The sequence below is a fragment of the Hypomesus nipponensis genome, chromosome 2 (assembly GCF_054491055.1).
Source record: "Hypomesus nipponensis isolate SF chromosome 2, ASM5449105v1, whole genome shotgun sequence".
NCBI classification, from domain to species: domain Eukaryota; kingdom Metazoa; phylum Chordata; class Actinopteri; order Osmeriformes; family Osmeridae; genus Hypomesus; species Hypomesus nipponensis.
In genome coordinates this window covers 3,233,952-3,252,999 of record NC_140362.1, presented here as the reverse complement: position 1 = coordinate 3,252,999, position 19,048 = coordinate 3,233,952, and the positions used below count along the sequence as shown (strand labels likewise).

Here is a 19,048-nt window from a genome sequence, read left to right as displayed (position 1 = left end):
CTCTCCTCAAAGCAGACTAAGTAACTGTACAGACTAGTCATAATAGCTGACTCCTCCAAGGTTGCAGATAGAAACTACTTTTCTATTCATCTGATGGTTCATAAAATGCTAGGGAAAGCTTTTAGGGGGAGTTTCTGGACAAAAGTCCAGTTGGCTGAGGAATTGTATTACTGTGAATTTGTATTCTTTAGTATAACATTTTTATAGTGTTAGGGTTATGTATAAATTATCCATGATTTATACATTTAGATTTACGTGTAAACAAAAGATAAGCATTCTGAAATAAAATCAGCTTTTTATTAGTGAAATTGATATCAGCGTGTAACCACAGAAGCACCTTAGTGTAGCTTGTGATTCAACAGGATCAATGACTCAATCACCCACCTGGACAAACCCCTCCACCCACCCCACCTAGCCCATGACAATGTTAACATGAATTAAATCCCAGTCTAAATCTCATGCTCACCAATCTTAAAAAGTATAAATTCAAAGTATCTCAAAACACGATGTGTGTTTTTTTTGTTGTAAAATCACTAAACAATGATTCGTCATCCATTATTTCCCTTTTCCCTTTAGAAAAAGCAATGTTATTGTTCTGTGTGATGGGCAAGGTCCAAGACAGAATTCCCTCGGGGCAGATAACGTGACCTTTGACCTCCCAGAATCCTGGTTCCAGCAGCATACATCAGCAGAACTGGGGGACAGGTGAAGACATTAAGGCTCAGCAAAATATAACATCAGTACACTTTGATTACTAACACTGTATCAGTGGCTAACTTAATTAGGTGCACGTTACTGCCAGAATACAACAATGCTGATAATAAATGAACAATGTAACATGTAACAGTAGAATATTGTGACATTATAACTGCCACTGTATAATGCAAACAGTTAACAATACATTGTAACAATGAATAGTAACAAAGTAAACGTGTTACAATACAATAATGTAAACATGAAACAATATAAACACGTTACAATTTAAAATACTGTCTCAATATAACAATCTAACCCCGTCGTTCAGGGGGAGAACATACCTTCCAGCGATTTCCACACTCGTTACACAGCACAAAGGTGGTCATGGGCTCATCAGCACTGCGGGTCTGGACCTGCACACACACACACACACACACAGTTTAGGGTTTCAGATTGTTGACCTGCCTGTGAGCAGGCGGAGCAGGCAGGCAGGTGAACCCACCTGGTTGTAGGTGCAGTTCTTCTTCCGGCACTTTCCGCACTGCAGCAGGTCGGTGGAGGTGCCACCTGTCTTGGCCATCTGGTGCTCTCTGATGGCCTCCTGGGTCAGCACATTCCTCAGCTGCTTCAACTCATCACTGGCCATCTCCTGCACGCACAGGGGGAGAGGGGAGGGGGAGAGAAGAGGGGAGAAAATGAAAGACAGAGGACAGAATGAGAAGAGAGAAAGGAAAGAGAAGGAGAGAAATCGAAGAAGGGGGGTCGAGAGTGTATGAGAGTGTATGTGAGTGTGTGACCACAATAGTGTGGTCATGGTGTACCATGAGTAAGTGTGTGTAAGTGAGCATGTGTAAGTGAGTGTGTGTGTATATGTGTGAGTGTGTGTGTAGTGTGTGAGTGTGTGTCAGGCTACCAGCCAGGATGCTTTACCTCAGCAGTCATGACAGCTGTGTGAGTGAGTGTGTGAGCGTGTTCAATGCCTATAAAAAGTATTTATACTTCCCTTGGATGTTTTCCCCTTTTGTTGCTTTTATACATGAAATCATGGTCCATATAATTAGGCTTTCTTGACAGAAATGTGCACAAAAAAAAAGCTTATTTTTCAAACGAATATCAATACATTTAAAATATATAGTGTAAAATAAGTGTTTGCATAAATATTCACCCCCTTAAAAGTGACTGACCAAATTCAACAGAGGTCCAGCTAGTTGATGCCAGCAGTTTCACAATTAGTGAAATGGAGATCACCTGAGAGCAGTTGATGTGTGTCAGGTGATTGTAGTATAAAAACACCTGTGTCTGGGAGATCCAGGTCCTCGATAATCAGTAGTCCTACTACGATTGCAACATGAAGACAAAAGAACACTCAAAGCCACTCAGAAAAAAGATAATTGAAAAGTATAAGTAAGGAGATATAAAAAGGCTACAAAAAGATTTTCAAGACACCTACGACCACTCTGAAGGAGTTAAAAGCTTCAGTGGCTCAGATGGGAGAGACTACATACAACAGTTGGCCGGGTTCTTCACCAGTCAAAGCTGTATGACAGAGTGGCAAAGAGAAAGCCACTGTTGAAAAAAGCTCATATGAAATCTCGCCTGAAATTCGCCCAAAGGCATGTGGGAGACTCAGTATCGCCAAATCCTGGAGGATAATCTGACTCAGTCTGCAAGAGAACAACGACTTGGGAGAAGATGTTTCCAGCAAGACAACACCCCAAAGCATACAGCAAAAGCTACACAGAAAAAGCTACACAGAAATGGTTCAAAGACAACAAGGTGAATGTTCTGGAGTGGCCAAGTCAAAGCCCAGATCTCAGTCCAATCGAGAATCTGTGGCTGGATGCCCGATCCCCGAGCAACCTGACAGAGCTTGAGCTTGTTCAAGGAAGAATGGAGAAAAATATCAGTGTCCAGACGTGGCATCCTGATTGAGACATATCCACACACTCAGTGCTGTGATTACAGCCAAAGCTGCATGTACTAAATACTAACCTGAAGGGGGTGAATATTTATGCAATCATCTACTTCTCCTTATATATTTTTAATTAATTGACATTATTTTGTAAAAATCAGTTTTCACTTTGATATTACAGTTTTTTTGGTGTGCAAATTCTTGTCAAAAAAGTCCAATGATACCGACCATGATTTCATGTATAAATGCAACACAAGGGTAAAACATCCAAGGGGGGCGACTACTTGTTACAGGCATTGTGAGTGTGTGCGTGAGGTGCTGCTCTACCTCTGCAGTCATGACAGCGAAGCGGCCCAGCTCGATGCCTCCTGCCAGAACGTTCCTCCGCAGACCCGGGTTCTTGGGGTCCTTCAGGTTGCTGATGCGGCTGCGGACCCTGTTTTTGTACTTCATGTCTGTAGCTCGGTTCTCCTGGTAGATATGTGAGCGCAGGGAGTCAAGGAAGCTCCGAGACATCTGACCACAGGAACCATCGCTCATACACAGGGGCCCATCTGCTGGCGTTACGGTCCACAGAGTACATACATGATGTGATGTTGTTGCACTGTGTCTGGTAAAACTGCAGAAAGGGCCTTGGCACAAACTACTGAAATACAGGGCATTTGAGGTTCTTGATTATCTGCTGTGCTTAAATACACTAATGCTATTTGTACATTTAATCTAATGTAAATGTCAAGAAGTTCAAACTGAAGGCCGTTTAATACGCGGAAAGGGCAGAGCGTTTCAAAGGATATGGTCTTCCATCTCTGCAGCCATGGCATCACAGTTCGTCCCAAATTCTTTGTAGTTATCTAAGGAGACGAAGGTAAGAATAATGACACTTAAACTCTTCTGTCTCCACAGAGCTATCAACTGTCTCTAAAGAGCTGTCTAGTGCCTCTACAGAGCTGTCTCCTGTCTCTACAGAGCTGTCTCCTGTCTCTACAGAGCTGTCTACTGTCTCCATGTCTCTACAGAGATGTCTCCTGTCTCTATAGAGCTGTCTACTGTCTCCATGTCTCTACAGAGCTGTCTCCTGTCTCTACAGAGCTGTCTCCTGTCTCTACAGAGCTGTCTCCTGTCTCTACAGAGCTGTCTCCTGTCTCTACAGAGCTGTCTACTGTCTCTACAGAGCTGTCTCCTGTCTCTACAGAGCTGTCTCCTGTCTCTACAGAGCTGTCTCCTGTCTCTACAGAGCTGTCTCCTGTCTCTACAGAGCTGTCTACTGTCTCCATGTCTCTACAGAGCTGTCTCCATGTCTCTACAGAGCTGTCTCCATGTCTCTACAGAGCTGTCTCCTGTCTCTACAGAGCTGTCTCCTGTCTCTACAGAGATGTCTCCTGTCTCTGCAGAGCTGTCTACTGTCTCCATGTCTCTACAGAGCTGTCTCCTGGTGTCTGTCTTCCCACCGTCTGTACGCAGTGCAGCCGCCAGCATCTCGATGCACTTGTCCCTGACGGAGTCCCCCGTGGCCAGGCGAGGGGACAGCGGACCCCCTGCTGAGCTGAAGGAGGGAGACATGGGGCTGGTCGGGGTGGTGGGGGACTTGGGGGTGTCTGGTTTTACTCTCCTGGGCAGCAGACACGGGGAACAGGAGACACAAAATGATTTAATTGGCATGTCATTTCTTAGTAAACGACGGTTGTCAGGCTGTGTTTTGTCTGTGTGGTTCACGACACACCAATGTAAAAAAGCATTTTTGGTTATGTTATGGATTTACCGTTCAATACTGTCAGTGGAGGCCTTCCTCTGCAGAGTGACGGAGGGGGAGGACTTGGAGCTATGCGACTCCCTTCTGGAAGAGTCATTAAATACTATTACCCCTAATGGACCGCATAAGGCAGCGCACACAGAACAGTCTGGATGGAATTAACAGCACAGATCAATGAGGGAGAAGGGGAAGATGACTTCCTCCCAGGCCTACCTGTCACCATAGAGCTTCTTAGCCGGTGGGGATACAGCTTTCTTGGAGTCAGTGGACTCCCTCCTGAGATAACAAAATGTCACCAGAGATTTGGGTTGAGATGGATGTCGCCTGATCGCCAGTGACACACTGAACATTGAGATAAAGATAAGTGTTTCGGGGAGTCGTGCCGGCAACAAAAGGTATCCCAAGGCGGGATAAAAGCTGTACCTGTCTGGTTTGGAGTCCGATGAATGTCTTTTGACTGGATGTCCAGGCTTAGAGTCTGTCGAGTCCTTCCTACAAATACGGATGTGAACGTTAGCCGAGGCAATGAGATTGGTAGACAAAAACTAGAGACTACAATGCACAAGGAACAAGGCAGTCTGTCTCTGCTTCTGCAGACCTGTCTTTCCTGCCGTCCACAATTGAGCGCTTAGGAGGTTGTGGTTTAGATTTAGATGAGTCGTTTCTGAAAGGCGGGAAATATCAGTTTGCCACTTGTTTCACCACAGAACAGGCATTGGACGATTCGTGCACAGGCCGCCACCGAAAGGAGGCCTGTGATAGGGTGAGCACAGACACAGGCTGCCCTATGAGAAGCTGTTTAGTATAAAGTATGTTTGACCCCCCCATTGGCTCCAATAAACAATACGGATTTCATTACTGAGCACAGCCGTGGAACACGCATGCACAGTATCTGTGAGTCAGCATGCTTCTCTCACTCGCCAACCTGTCTTTCTTAGCTTCCACAGACGATAACTTGGGTGCTTTGCTCTCTGATGAGTTTTTCCTGCAAAGGAAAAGATGTTGAAAACTCCTGCCGGCTGCAACTCTGGTCATCATCAGAATATTTAGTAGACGATACGGTGGGTATGCCAGGTCCTAACGGCGTGACATCGAGTCCCCTAGCCAGTACAAAGGTTACGTCATCGTTCGCTGGCCCCACACCTGTCGTGTTTTATATGGTCACACGGCCTCTTCTGAGGAACAGGTCTGGATTCGGATATCTCCTTTCTGGGAGGTAAAAAAACGAGAGAACGGACGTTTAAAAACGTCGTAGGAAAACAAACAAACTACATCTAACCACGTTTAGGAATTGCGATGTATCCCAGAACAAGCATTTCCTGTGACTCTCAAGTACAGAGCACCCTACGATGTCACATCCTGCCCAGACCTCTCCTTCTTTCCGTCCACCGACAGGCGCTTGGTGGGGGGCGGGGGGTGGAGATGAAAAGGAAGAGGAGCGAGAGGAGCATTGGGGTCCGGGGGCGCTTTTCTGAATGGAAGATTGGAATCGCAGGTGTCACAATCGCTCCTCAGCATAAAACACACAAGCTTCAAGTGCTCTGCAGTTCTATACACAGAAACTGAATAACACTAAAACTGCTCCCTCATAGAGTTCTTGAGTTCTACTGTCCTGTACACAGTAACTACACAGAAACACGGATCCCTCACAGAAACGTAATCACATTTCAAAGCAGACACTGCCTCGGTGGTTAATGAGGATCAGAAGACAAGCAGTCTGACCTCTCCTTCCTGACCTCCAGCACGCAGGAGGGCTGAGGTGGAGGATGAAGGTGAAGATGAACAGGGGAAAGCGGGGCGTTGGGGTCCGGAGCTTTCTTCCTGAATGGAACATCCAAAGTTTGACTCAGTTTGAACGAACGCACACACACAAAAAAGCTTGTCGGCTTTTACAGCACAAATGGCCTAAAGTCTGACAGGAAGTATCGGTGCATTTTTATGACATCATAAGCAAACTAGAGTGATTCGTTCGTTTGGGCCCTCTGGATGCAGACTGGTGCAGGTTGTCTGTTGTGTGGTTGGGAGGGTTCCCACCAAAACAGATGGTCATGCAGACATGCAATGTTTGAGATGTTTGAGATCTTTCCTTTTTGTGTTCCACGACAGCCAGAACATCAAACAGACACACTAATCTGATCTGTTGTGCGCCTGGCGCCTCTACGGTCTCTGAGTAGACAAACGCAACCTCACAACCACCTTCCACAAACGTTCATCCATCTTTTCACACAAAGCACTGCTTCTGACCTCTCCTTCTTCACCTCCAGAGAAGGCCGTCTGGGTGGAGGAGAGGTGGACTTGGGGGGCTGCGCACGAGGAGGACGGGAGGAGGGCAGAGAGTCCGTGGAGTCCTTCCTAAGCAGACAGGACTTCAGACGGTGAACACCACAACACCACACAGGCAGACCTAAGCCACTGGCGAATGCAACACATGCCCAACCGGATCACCCCATGCACCATCAGACCACTGGCGGCTCTGTCACGCTGCCTTCCTGTGGCGGCGAACCATTAAAATATTCAGGTTGTGACGCAGTCCGACCCAGTTCCGGCATATGAAGCTACAAGCGTGGCATTGTAAGGAAGTCTACGTGGGGTTAGGAGTCGCATGCAGGGGACAGCACGGCGCAAATCCGCCCTGACCTCTCTCTGGTCACCTCCACCGACGGACGTTTGACCGGAGGAAGAAGGCGAGGGGGACGGGGGATCCGGGGAGGAGAGGGGTAGCGGGAGGGGTACAGAATGTTCCCATCCAACACACTTCTTCTGCAAGGGGGGGGGGGAGGGGTAAGAAAAGATATCCATTGAAGGTCTGGCACCCGGTGTGTACTGTAAGCAGGTTCAACACTTGGGACCTAGGCCTCCTGTGTCACCTCTCACCTCTCAAACACCCATTTGTGGTTGTCGGCGGGTCTCTCTTTGGGTGTCTCGTGCGAGCGTCTCTCGTTCCGGCACGGCTCCGCGTGTCTCTCTCTCCGCTCGTCTTTTCGGGGTTCTTCCGGACACCTGTCCTTCTTGGGTTCCACTGACGGTCGGGCCGTCTTGGTTTCCTGCTCGTGTCGGTTGTTGTGATGGTCTTGAATGTGTCTCTCCTTTCTCGGCACCTCCGTACGTCTCTCCTTCCCCGTGTCGTCGAGGTTCCTGTGCTTCTTGTTCTCTTCTGCGTGACTCTCTTTCCTGGGCTCTTGTGGATGTTTACCGGTTTTGGATGTCTCTAGCGGCTCGTGGTTCTGGTGTCCAGTTGGAGGCCTCGCTCTCTTCCATTCTCCCCCAGGCTGCTTGTCCTTCCTCTGGTCGTGTTCGAGCTTGTCTCTTCCAGGTTTGTCTGGGTCTTTTATATCAGGCTCCGAGTCTGACCTCTGTTCGATTTCTGGTCTCCTGTGACTTAGAGAGAAGTGCAGGGCTGGCCACAGCAAACTCTGCTGTTCCTCTCTCACTTGTCTTGTCTTTAGGCCGACATGCGTGTAGAATGCGTGACTCAAACCTTTTTACTTTGTGTTGTTTCCTTCTACGAACCTGTTTTGTGTGTGTGTGTGTGTGTGTGTGTGTTTGTTTGTTATGTCAGTGTGTAAATGGATGTGTGTGTGTGTGTGTGTGTGTGTGTGTTTGTTATGTCAGTGTGTAAATGGATGTGTGTGTGTGTTTTTTATCTCAGTATGTAAATGGATGTGTGTGTGTGTTTGTTATCTCAGTGTGTAAATGGATGTGTGTGTGTGTGTGTTTGTTATCTCAGTACGTGTGTCTCCCTTTTCTAGAAAACAACTCACCTGGTGTCTCCATCAAAAGGGGAATGGACCGGAGACCCGGGGTGTTCAGCCCCGTTCTTCATATCAGTGGGGCTCTGGGCATCTGCAAGGCATTCAGAACAGGGTCTGTGATCCACAGCACACACTGTGCCGCCTGAAGCAGAAATACTGAAGTGATCCTTAACACTCGCGGACTTACCCAGAAGTCTCTTCCAGTCTTTGATGAGTAGCTTAGCCAGGGTTACCACTTCCTCATCGGAGCAGTGCTTCCTGATGCTGTTCACAGACATTCCGATCCTGGTTTCCTAAGTGTTCATTTGGTTAGAGGGATAGAAGGAGCGTGTTTGTGATTGAAAGTGATCTGAAATAACTCAACTTGTTCATTCACTCATCGGCGGGTATTGAACTGAAAGCTGACCGCTCACTGTGTGTTTAAATTGAATCTAAATTGGGTTTATTTGGCTGATGGACATCGAGAATGTGGACCAAGGTTCAGTAGATGTGCTACAAGCTACACAACCTGCAAGCTTTACTCACAAAATTAGGATGTTATTCAAATAAACAACAACACAAATCCTGAGTATAAAAAACACAAATTAATAATAGTAAATAAAAAGGAATGTTGGAGTTATCACTTTAATTTTTTTTGTGTGTGCAATATCTCTTTCTTTCCGTGGTTGAGTAGTATTACCTGCAAGAGTTTAAGCGTCATGTTAAAACTCCTTAGCTCCTTCAGCAGATCCAAAGCGCCATCCTGTTCATAAAAGACAACAGTCAGTAACAGCTGGGATGGTGTTAATATAGGTCACTGCAGTTGTCTAGACACACGTACAAGGTGATAGTTTTGGGACAGTAAGTTAACAGTGTCAATGTGGACAGGCCAACATTAATGGTATGGGGCTTGACTTAAAGCTTGGAGGGCTATTACATTTTCGGCGCACGACTGTAATGTGTATAAATCCGCCAAAACTGTTCATGACTATAACTGCGCATGGCCAACTAACAACAAACAGTCCCGCTCGACACCACTGTTTCGACCTTGCGCTGTCCACTATCCATAACATTCTCTTGAACTCGCAGAAATACACTGAGAGTGAATGCATGAAGTGGCCTAAACGCTACATAAGCTACTGTAATGTCACATCGTCGCCAACTCCTTGAAAGCAAGTTAGCGCTGTAAGCAAGATCTGACCAATCCCCTGCCAAACACCTGTTACGGATTTGTTGCACGCTCAACTGATGTCTGAACTGTGTGCAACTCTTTCTAAAGATTAACTTTAGGATTTAAGCTTGCAAAGAATTTGTATAGGATTAAAAAATACATATATTGAATAAGCGTGCATTGCCTACTCCAGTTTCATATAGACAGCCCCCATAGGCCTGCAGCACGCGGTGACAAAAAACAACCGACAGAAAGGTGTCAAAATACATTCTCACCGTGTTGTTTCTAGACACCATCTTGTCCAGTTTTTTTGCAATTCGAATTAGATCCTCCTCTCGCATCATAACGGCATGAATCAAACGTGCAGATGTAAATCACTTTGAACGTTGTATATCATTCAAATAAATGAAAGTTTTGATCCTTCATACATCGGATTTTACACTACGGTACTGTCTAGTGTCCACTTGGATAAGGGGCGTGTCCTCGGCAGAAGGACGGTCGGATCGTCTGACCATCTGGTCAACATGACACATGACAACTCCTAATTTTAGAAGTTGCTATGGGTCTGGTACCAATATCGTATTTAAATAAACATATTCTCGTGCAAACGGAACTCTTAGAATATTAATAGCGGTCCCCGTTCTACATTTAGTTTTTGCGGTAGTTGGGCTACTTCTCCATTTACGCACGCACGTTTAAACACGTTCAGATAACCTCCACCCGCCCCCTATACACACACTTACAATAGGAGACGAGCCTTTAGCCTACGTGAATTTGTAGCCTTTGGCAAAACTAAGTTAGAAGTCAATATTTAATTTCTCCAAATCGAAAGTGACAGCACCGAGGGGAGTAGAGTTCAAGCGAAGTGTCCTCTACCATATTAGCTTTAAAGAAGCTGTTCAACAAGTTATTTTGTTCCCGCAGCTGCGCCATGAACCAGTTGAAAGCTCTGGAATTTATGGCACAGCAGCTGACAAGTGTTGAATGGTTAGGCTACCGTAAAGTTGCATGCTAATAGTAGGTCTATTGGCTAAATGGGGACACACTGTAATTAGCAATGAAGGCGTGATTGATTTGTACTTTTGTTGTATTCTTTCTGTTGCTTACACTTTTTGTACTCGCTGTTGGTGGTCAATTTGCCGTCAACAGGATTGCTTCAATGGCGCCGTTTTCTGGTTGTTTATCCAGACGTGGTCCCCGCCAGACTACAACCACGTGGGGGCGCTATTGTTGCAGAGTAGAGGGTACAGAAACACATCACCGATACTAACTATGTATGACTGTGTGAAGGAGAGCGTAAACGAGTGGGGAGTTGAAGGCGCGAGAAGGGTTTGGATTTGATTTATCCTACACTGTACTGTCAGAGTACAATTTAGACGTTTCCTGCATGTTTGAAAATATGACAGGCAGTGCCTCATTGCGTCACACACTACAGTAGCATTGAAGTGTTAATACATTTCCCCACACACCTTTCTGGAAATCGAAAATCTTCATAACTACAGTTCAGTACAAATACATAAAGCCTAAACCGTCTGTCATTTGGGTGAAAAAAAAGTAAACAATCAATTTAAGACAATCTTGTTTGTTGATAGAAAATAGTAAGTGTCCGTGTGTTAAACAACACTAATGAGCTGTCTTCCCAGAGCATTATTGGTCCCTCACCCAGGAGTTACCCAACAGGCCGAAGGAGCCAGTTCTCAGCCAATGTCTGGCCTTAATGGGAGTCTGTTGTGCAGTGATTGGCCGAGGGCCTGAGAAGTGGGCCAGTTCACCGAAAGGTAAGAAGGGAAAACAGCAGGAAGAGGAGCCAGGGATAAAGATCAGCCACCATGTAACGTCTTACACTAGAGACAGCTCCAGTCTGTCCCCTGGGCGCTGTTCCAGAACTGGAGCTGGGGGGGGGGAACTCTGCCTTCACCCTGGCCCTAACTCCCAAGAACTCTGCCTTCACCCTGGCCCTAACTCCCAAGAACTCTGCCTTCACCCCAAATACCCTCTCCGGGTTCTCATGTTCCCATGGTTACACTACACCGGATGTGAATTCCAGAATTCCCATACGTTTTGAAGTGCTGAATTACACCAGATCCTTGGCGTTGGGTTTGCAGCTCTGTCATTAGCCTCTCTGGCCCGAAACCACATGAAGCCTCATCCTGTCTCAGCTCGTGACAGCGGGTAGAAAGTGGAGTCTGCCACAACGGGTCTGGCCTCTGGAGCCGTGCCCCTCTGGAGGCAGAAGAAAGCTGTCCCACTCCTTGACATTAAGTGGTGCCCTCTCTGCTGTGTTCTGCTGCAATTGAAGAGGTAAGCCGATACGGTCAGTCTACCAGAATACTTCCACCAGCTATCATCCACTCAACCTCCCCCATTTTCACCACATGCACCTCTCCCTGGCACTGGTGTCTTTGCCAGTCTGGGAGAACAGACGCCAAGCCCCGGCAATTAGGGCAATGCTTGGATGACGACAGCCCAGAAAATGAATGATTTCACTTCAAATGTCTTCTTTTTTTCTTTTTTAAGTCTTTGCCTGTAACTGCTGAGCGAGAGGAAGAGAAGCTGAAATAGGACACTCTTGAGTGGCAGGTTTGGACGTTCACGTCCTCTTTTGGGGTTATGAGCAGAGGCGCCGATACCATGGCTGCTCCCACATAGATACTAGTGTAGATCTGAGCACCCACATAGATACTAGTGTAGATCTGAGCACCCACATAGATACTAGTGTAGATCTGAGCACCCACATAGATACTAGTGTAGATCTGAGCACCCACATAGATACTAGTGTAGATCTGAGCACCCACGTAGATACTGGTGTAGATACTTTTTTTAAAGGGCGTGCGCCCGCGAGCACCCATGCACCATCGCCGATGGTTATGAGGTCATCTGAACTTGTGCGGGTGGTGGCGCTGGCCGCGTCTCCTAGTAATGACTCAGTAGTTTGGTCCTGAAAAGGCTTTGGTTCTGGTGAGCAGGATCGGACCACCCACACGCTCATGAACTTGGGGGGCTGGCCTCACCTGTTTCCAGTCGGTGCATCCCACCAATAAAATCACTCTTACACACACACACACTCACGCACATTGACTGTACACACCCAGGTGCCCACACACAGGTCCTGGCAACACTTTCTTAGTCTCCCTTTTTAACTCTACTCCTGATATCGACGACAACGAGGTAGGCCTCAACAACCAGGGTTCACACAAGCCTGAAGGTGATTTAGACAGTATAACTGCATAATGTTTTGAGGCTATCTACATACAGTTGTTAGGCTATCTGCATGCAGTTCTGTAGGTTATGTAAATCCCTGAACTTGGAGATAGACTTAGTAGGGTGAATTCGGGGAACCGATGACTAGTCCACAGAACTTGGACTATAAGTTTAGCATGGATGTTATGTGACTGAAATCCCAAAACGTGATTGGTGTGGTGTCACAGAAAGGGGCAGGGCACCAGTTATTCAGGAAGCTCCGATGAGAAAATGCATGAAAAAATGTTCCAGATTACCCAAATTCACTTCACTTGGGAAGAAGAAAATGCCAGTCAGTTCCCAAGACTCAATAGCTCACATACAGCAGAAGGCAGGGAGGCTGCAAAGGAGCATGTGTACAGTTGTATTACAACCCTTGAGCAACCTTTAATTACACACTGACACGCTTAGCATGGAGTCATTTCCATAGCATGTCTGCAAAAAGATCCTGTGGTTCTACACAAGCCTGCTATTTGATCTCCTGGCTCCCATCATCCCCGCTCCCTCATCCGTGATCTCCATCGTCTCTGTGCCCTCATCCCTGCTCATGCGCCTGCTTTCTGCTGACAGGCCATGGAGGTTGGAGGCCTCCTGCCTTTCAGACAGGCAGAGGGAGATGCCTACAAATGAAACCTAGAATCAGTGTCACGTCGACGATTGAGAAGCAGCTTCTGAAAAGAGTTTGTGTTTTTCTCCAGACCCCTCCAGGGGGTGAACGTGGAAGATGATAACCAACCCCTGTTGTTTTGTTGGCGCATTCATCATCTGTTGTACGCAATGCGTGGTGTCTGGTTTTGAAGATGGTGTTTTTCGTGTCAACGCTGCTGTGGAGTAGCAATATCACGATGGGTTGAGGTTTCCCGTCATCCTTTTCACTGTCTGCATGAGCAAGTATACATTACAGATGTACAGTACATTTTCTGTACGAGAAACAGTGTACCCAGAGAATAACTGAAAACCCAAGAATAGTCAGTTATTGTATATTTAACTGGCTTGACAACTGACCTATTAAGCTGTGTACAAACATCACATTACGCAAGGAAATCTCACACCGTGCTCGTTGACAGAACCAACCTATACGCTTGTTGACTAAAGCCTTGCTAATGATCCAAATTGTGTTAGTGTGTAAATCCCTCCTTGCCCTTACTTCCGTGCTCCAGGGTGCTAATCCGCCAGAAGCCAAGAGGGTTCAGGGCCTGTAATTGGCGTTTCCTCTTCCAACAGCGATCTGGAGCCTCAGGTGTGCTTTCACTCTGGCCCCGTTTGAAGAGTGCTGTTGTGTTGTTGTGTTGTTGTGTTGTTGTGTTGTTGCAGAGTTAAGAGTTTAAGGTTTGGCCGAGTGGGGGCAAGAATTTGGACTTATTACAGCGTGAGCCACTTAGTGAAACCTCAAAAAGTGACCTTGCACATTTTCATTCTAATCCTAAACTGTTACAGTTTGATTAATGAATGTTTATCTTGATTGGGACCTGTGTTTGGGCTGAGTGAGAGAGAAATCAACGTGATTTTCTCAGTAAAGATCCCAGCATGGAGGGGGGAAATTCATTGCCAATTGAATTCCTGCAGTTCAAAGACGTGTGTGACACCCCGCCAAATCCAAACCAGATCTTGGAGCAACTGGAAAATAAATGTTCACCTCTGCCTGCCACACAGAGAGAAATCCAAAAGCCCTGAATGGCTGTAAATCAGATGAGCGAGTTTCTTAGTAAGTGCTAGGTAATCAATAAATCTATTGGATCTAATAGAAACAGCTGGTACATATGCAGTGGGTAAGCCAGAATGGGAACCAGCAAATTTAGTGTGTGAGTGTGCGTGTGCGTGTGCGTGCGCGCACGTGTGTGTGTGCACACTTGCGCGTGTCAGCTTCTCGTAACAGTGTCCAGACCGTCGTGGGCCTAAGATGTAATCATATTAGTTGACGTCATCTGCAGCTCCCTCTGTTTGTGCCCTGATAAACATCCTCGCATCGCACCTCACCGCTGAAGAATGCCCTCCTCGGTGGACTGATGAGCACATGTCTGACCCTCAGCCCAACGCACCAACCACCAGCAGATCATTGGTGTGCTACAATCAAACTTGAAGTTTACAACTTGCGGTTTAACGTTGCGCCTGTTTTGTCATCTGACAATGAAATTAAACTGAGGAGGAGAGGAGTAAATGGGATGGGTTGGAAGAGGAGAGGAAAGGAGGAGAGAGGAGAGAAGAGGAGAGGAGAGGAGAGGAGAGGAGAGGAGAGGAGAGGAGAGGAGAGGAGAGGAGAGGAGAGGAGAGGAGAGGAGAGGAGAGAAGAGAAGAGAAGAGAAGAGAAGAGAAGAGAAGAGAAGAGAAGAGAAGAGAAGAGAAGAGGAGGAGTGGAGGAGCAGAAAGGGGTGCATGGAATTATCCAAACATCTTTCAGCTGAGTGTTCAGACTCATGGAGGATTGATTGGTCCCACATGAGAGTGCAGCGGCCCAGAGGAAACAGGGAAATCCTGTACAATCGCTAGGACGGAAAAAAGAAAACCGTAGCTGGCCCACAGATCAACCCAAGCGTCCTCGTTAATGCTGCAGTGATGTCATGACTGAGGGGTCCCAGGTAACCACATCACTGAAGGTTGTGCATGAGTGTGGTATAGTTTGCGTGTGTATGAATGTGGGGGTGTAGGAGGATTCGAGTCTTTCATACACACACACACACACATTGCTCAAATACATTGTGCAATGCCTAGGTGAGGACACAGGAGTGACACACACCTGAAGATCACCGTGATGTAGCAATGTGGTCGACCCTGGTGGAGGATTATGTAGATAAAGGAAATGCTAGATCAAGGAAACACAAAGTTATCTGACGAAATCCTGTTTGAGTGTGTTTGTCTCAGTAGGCTCAGGAAATCAGGTTGCGGTGTTACATCACAGCAATGAGTCTTGTGGATTATGCGGCTTGTGAATACAGGCCGCTCCTCAACGCTGGCCATCGAAACACGGTCAGAAGCATGCACTTCTGATCCTTGAATTTTGGCGCTTTCCACATGAACTCTTTGCACGTCGTTTTCAGTAAAAGCGTCTGGTAAATGAATAAAATGTACATCATACAGCAAGATGCCTGTTTCTACTGCATGTAAACAAGAGTTACAGCCTTCTACCATCCCCAGGCATTCACCTTTTATCTTTTGGATCTTTTACATTTGGATTCTCCACTATTAGGTGGACTTTCTAACCGCAAACACCAAAGCAACAGAGGATGTTTGACAGCTGTGATAAAGCGCTTAGTATATTTAAGGAGCTTTTCCACCACTTGAGAGGAAAACAGTTGATTTGTTATGTTCTGGTGTATGTTTCACGTTAGCACGAACCCCCACAGGAAGGTGAAATGGAGCCGCAGGGAAGGTGTTTCAGCCGCCCCGTTCTTGTCTAACTCAGGGGTAGCCTCTCAGTCCTGCTCTGATCCATCTGGATATGCACACAGCTTGCTGTTTAGATCCTAACAAAGTCTGGATGAGTGGAGGCTTGTAAAAGTAATGCTTGCTGATGTGACTGGATGAAACTTGTTCTTCCACAAGGTCTGGTGTGGTTTGGTTTGGTTTGGTCTGTTCTGGTATGGTTGGGTTTGGTCTGGTATGGTATGGTCTGTTCTGGTGTATTCAAGTCTGGTCCATTACAGTCTGTTATATTCTGGTCTGGTCTATTCCAGTCTGGTCTAGTGTGTTCTGGTCTGGTCTATTCCAGTCTGGTCTAGTGTGTTCTGGTCTGGTCTGGTCTAGTCCATTTTTTTTCAGTCGGATCTTGTTCAGTCCAGTCTGGTCTGGTCGGTTAATGGTGTGGTGTGTTTTGTTCTGTTGTGCTCTGTTTTAGTCCAGTCTGGACTGGTCGGGTCTTAGTCATCTGTCTGATGAGCAGTGGAACGTCCAGCGGCCAATTCACACAGAAGGATAACCAGCATCAACACAGTCTGGAGTCTCACAGAAGGATAACCAGCATCAACACAGTCTGGAGTCTCACAGAAGGATAACCAGCATCAACACAGTCTGGAGTCTCACAGAAGGATAACCAGCATCAACACAGTCTGGAGTCTCACAGAAGGATAACCAGCATCAACACAGTCTGGAGTCTCACAGAAGGATAACCAGCATCAACACAGTCTGGAGTCTCACAGAAGGATAACCAGCATCAACACAAAGTCTGGAGTCTCACAGGCAAATCCAGAGGAAATATTAGACAGTTGGAAATGACATCACTGTGTTGCATTTGAACCCCATTTGAGTCTGTGTCTGTGTTGGAGACTCCTGTGCTTGATGCCGATGTGCACAGTACAAAGAAGGCAGCCGGAAAGAACATGTGACTGGGAAAATCCCATCGCATTAAAACATAGATGATTTACGGCTGGAGACGTACTTTGTATGGGATAAACCTTTCTTTCCATCGTGGTGATCACATTTTTGGTGAGAAAGCAGTGTTGTTGTGTGATTGTCCTCGAGTTCTTAGGTGTTCCAGAACCCTGAGGCTGACGTCTTAACTGTGGGTTCCTGTCAGAAGATAATCATAATAAAAATCATACAAAAACAATAAACACCAACCGCCAGGTGCTCCTGGGAAATGGAGTTCCTCCAATGCAGCCACACGGAAGAGACACACATCCATCCCCTGGACCCATCATGATTGAAAGCAAAACCAACCTCTCCTTCAAACATTATATTTCCTGTCTGCTTTCAGGAATGCAGGAAGTGGGACTTCAAGGAAGGCCGTGGCTCCACAAGACGGGTAGATGAGGCCAGGGGAGATTGACGAACCTTGACCTGGCACCTGAACCATCCTTCACCGCATCCTTCACTGTCACGGACAACGTACACTACTGCTATTACAGAGCCCCTTCTGTGTGTGTGTGTGTGTCTGTGTCTGTGTGTCTGCATGTCTGTGTAGATATACATACATACAGTAATGGGCAGAAGTCTTAGGTACCAAAGAGTTTTAACATGATTATTGTCATATATTGTAATATATTTCTTGTTTTTGTTTTTTGTTTTAAAGCAGTAAAGCACACTTTACACTTTAATTGTGCCCAAAACATTTGGACAGTACTGTATATATATATAGTATATACAATATATATATATGTGTGTGTGTGTGTGTGTGTGTGTGTGTGTGTGTGTGTGTGTGTGCGTGCGTACTGTGTGAATGGGTGTTTGTGCTTGTGTGGGAGCTGTGTATGTTTGTGTGCAGATGTGTGTGTCTGTAACTGGCAGGCAAAAGTTTGATCTGAGTTTCAGATTGCAGGGTGGTGAGTTGCTATGTTCTCATTAAACACTTTTATAGGTGTTCAAGGCGGATGTGATTGTATTATTATGTGCTTTGAAATCCGTTTATGCAGCCTGACAGAATGGTTATTTGTGGATAGAGACTGTCGGCCAAGACCTATCTGAAAGTGTTAAATCCTAAATCACTATATTCCAAGGGTATTATTGGTTGAAAAGGCAGAGACAGAAGGCTGTCTTGGTCTGGTGAGTTCAGCAGCTGTTGCTTAGAAGAAATAGAGCTTCCTGACACAATTAGATGCAGATGTGTGTTTGCTGGAACTGTGCTAATGCAAACATTTAGTTTTGGGGAGACTGCTTGTACTGTAGATGGTCTTTAGACAAATTCAGCACGTTAAGAAGAAACAATGAACTAACTGCAGCCCGAGGTGTGGTGGGGGTGAGGTTGTGTGGGGGTGATGGGGGGGTGACAGGGGAATGTCGTGGGGAGGTGAAGTGGGGGTGAGATAGGAGTGAAGTGGGGGTGAGATAGGAGTGAGGTGGGGGTGAGGTGGTGGGGTGATGGTGAAGGTGATATGGGTGAGGTGTGAATTGGATGGGTGAGGTGATGAGTGAGAGTGGGGGTGAGGTGGGGGGGCTGGGAATGAGATAGGGTGAGGCTAAGGTGTGTCAGGTGGGGTGGGATTGCAGTGAGATGGATGAAGATTGGATGGATGAAATGGGGGTGACGTGGGGATGAAATGGGGGTCAGATGGGTGAGTAGCAGGTGAGATAAGGGTGAGTTGGGTGAGGAGGGTGAGGAGGGTGAGTAGGGAGGGGAGGGTGAGAAGGGTGTGGAGGGAGGGGAGGGTGAGAAGGGTGAGGAGGGTGAGGAGGGAGGGGAGGGTGAGGAGGGTGAGGAGGGAGGGGAGGGAGGGACAGACAGTTGCTCTGACTGGGCAGACTCCAGACACTGTGTCCATTCAGCTGGCCCTGTGCTCTGACCCTGTGCTCTGGCCCTGTGCTCTGGCCCTGTGCTCTGACCCTGTGCTCTGGCCCTGTGCTCTGACCCTGTGTTCTGACCCTGTGTTCTGGCCCTGTGCTCTGACCCTGTGTTCTGACCCTGTGTTCTGACCCTGTGTTCTGGCCCTGTGCTCTGGCCCTGTGCTCTGACCCTGTGTTCTGACCCTGTGCTCTGGCCCTGTGCTCTGGCCCTGTGCTCTGGCCCTGTGTTCTGGCCCTGTGCTCTGGCCCTGTGCTCTGACCCTGTGTTCTGACCCTGTGCTCTGTCCCTGTGCTCTGGCCCTGTGCTCTGGATAAAGTTGGGATTGTTTGTCAGC

General features: G+C 46.9%; 1 protein-coding gene across 8 annotated transcripts; it reads right to left on the bottom strand.

Moving 5' to 3' along the window:
- Positions 1 to 275: 275 nt before the first annotated feature.
- On the bottom strand, positions 276 to 10,024 carry tcea3 (transcription elongation factor A (SII), 3). 8 transcript variants are annotated; one of them, XM_084702306.1, is made up of 21 exons: positions 9,536 to 10,024; positions 8,790 to 8,852; positions 8,298 to 8,403; positions 8,120 to 8,201; positions 7,233 to 7,736; positions 6,996 to 7,118; positions 6,603 to 6,710; positions 6,023 to 6,175; positions 5,707 to 5,829; positions 5,502 to 5,567; positions 5,284 to 5,343; positions 4,957 to 5,022; positions 4,782 to 4,850; positions 4,572 to 4,634; positions 4,368 to 4,442; positions 4,057 to 4,217; positions 3,404 to 3,459; positions 2,936 to 3,091; positions 1,199 to 1,345; positions 1,038 to 1,109; positions 276 to 694 (listed from the first exon to the last, which is right to left on the bottom strand). In XM_084702306.1, exons 1-21 carry the CDS (start codon positions 9,602 to 9,604, stop codon positions 686 to 688), a joined length of 2,331 nt encoding a protein of 776 aa, XP_084558432.1. In that variant the 5' UTR covers positions 9,605 to 10,024; the 3' UTR covers positions 276 to 685. The 8 variants fall into 8 exon arrangements, with proteins under 8 accessions (XP_084558432.1, XP_084558433.1, XP_084558436.1 ...); XM_084702307.1 differs by having other exon boundaries at positions 5,728 to 5,829; positions 9,536 to 10,009; XM_084702310.1 differs by having other exon boundaries at positions 6,095 to 6,175; positions 9,536 to 10,009.
- Positions 10,025 to 19,048: the final 9,024 nt, after the last annotated feature.

Coding starts and splice junctions, on each gene's coding strand:
- tcea3 (XM_084702306.1), bottom strand. CDS start 9,604: ATGATGCGAGAGGAGGATCTAATTCGAATTGCAAAAAAACTGGACAAG. Junction 8,202..8,297: donor AGACTGGAAGAGACTTCTGG/GTAAGTCCGCGA, acceptor AATGCCTTGCAG/ATGCCCAGAGCCCCACTGAT. Junction 4,218..4,367: donor TCCACTGACAGTATTGAACG/GTAAATCCATAA, acceptor TCTGCTGCCCAG/GAGAGTAAAACCAGACACCC.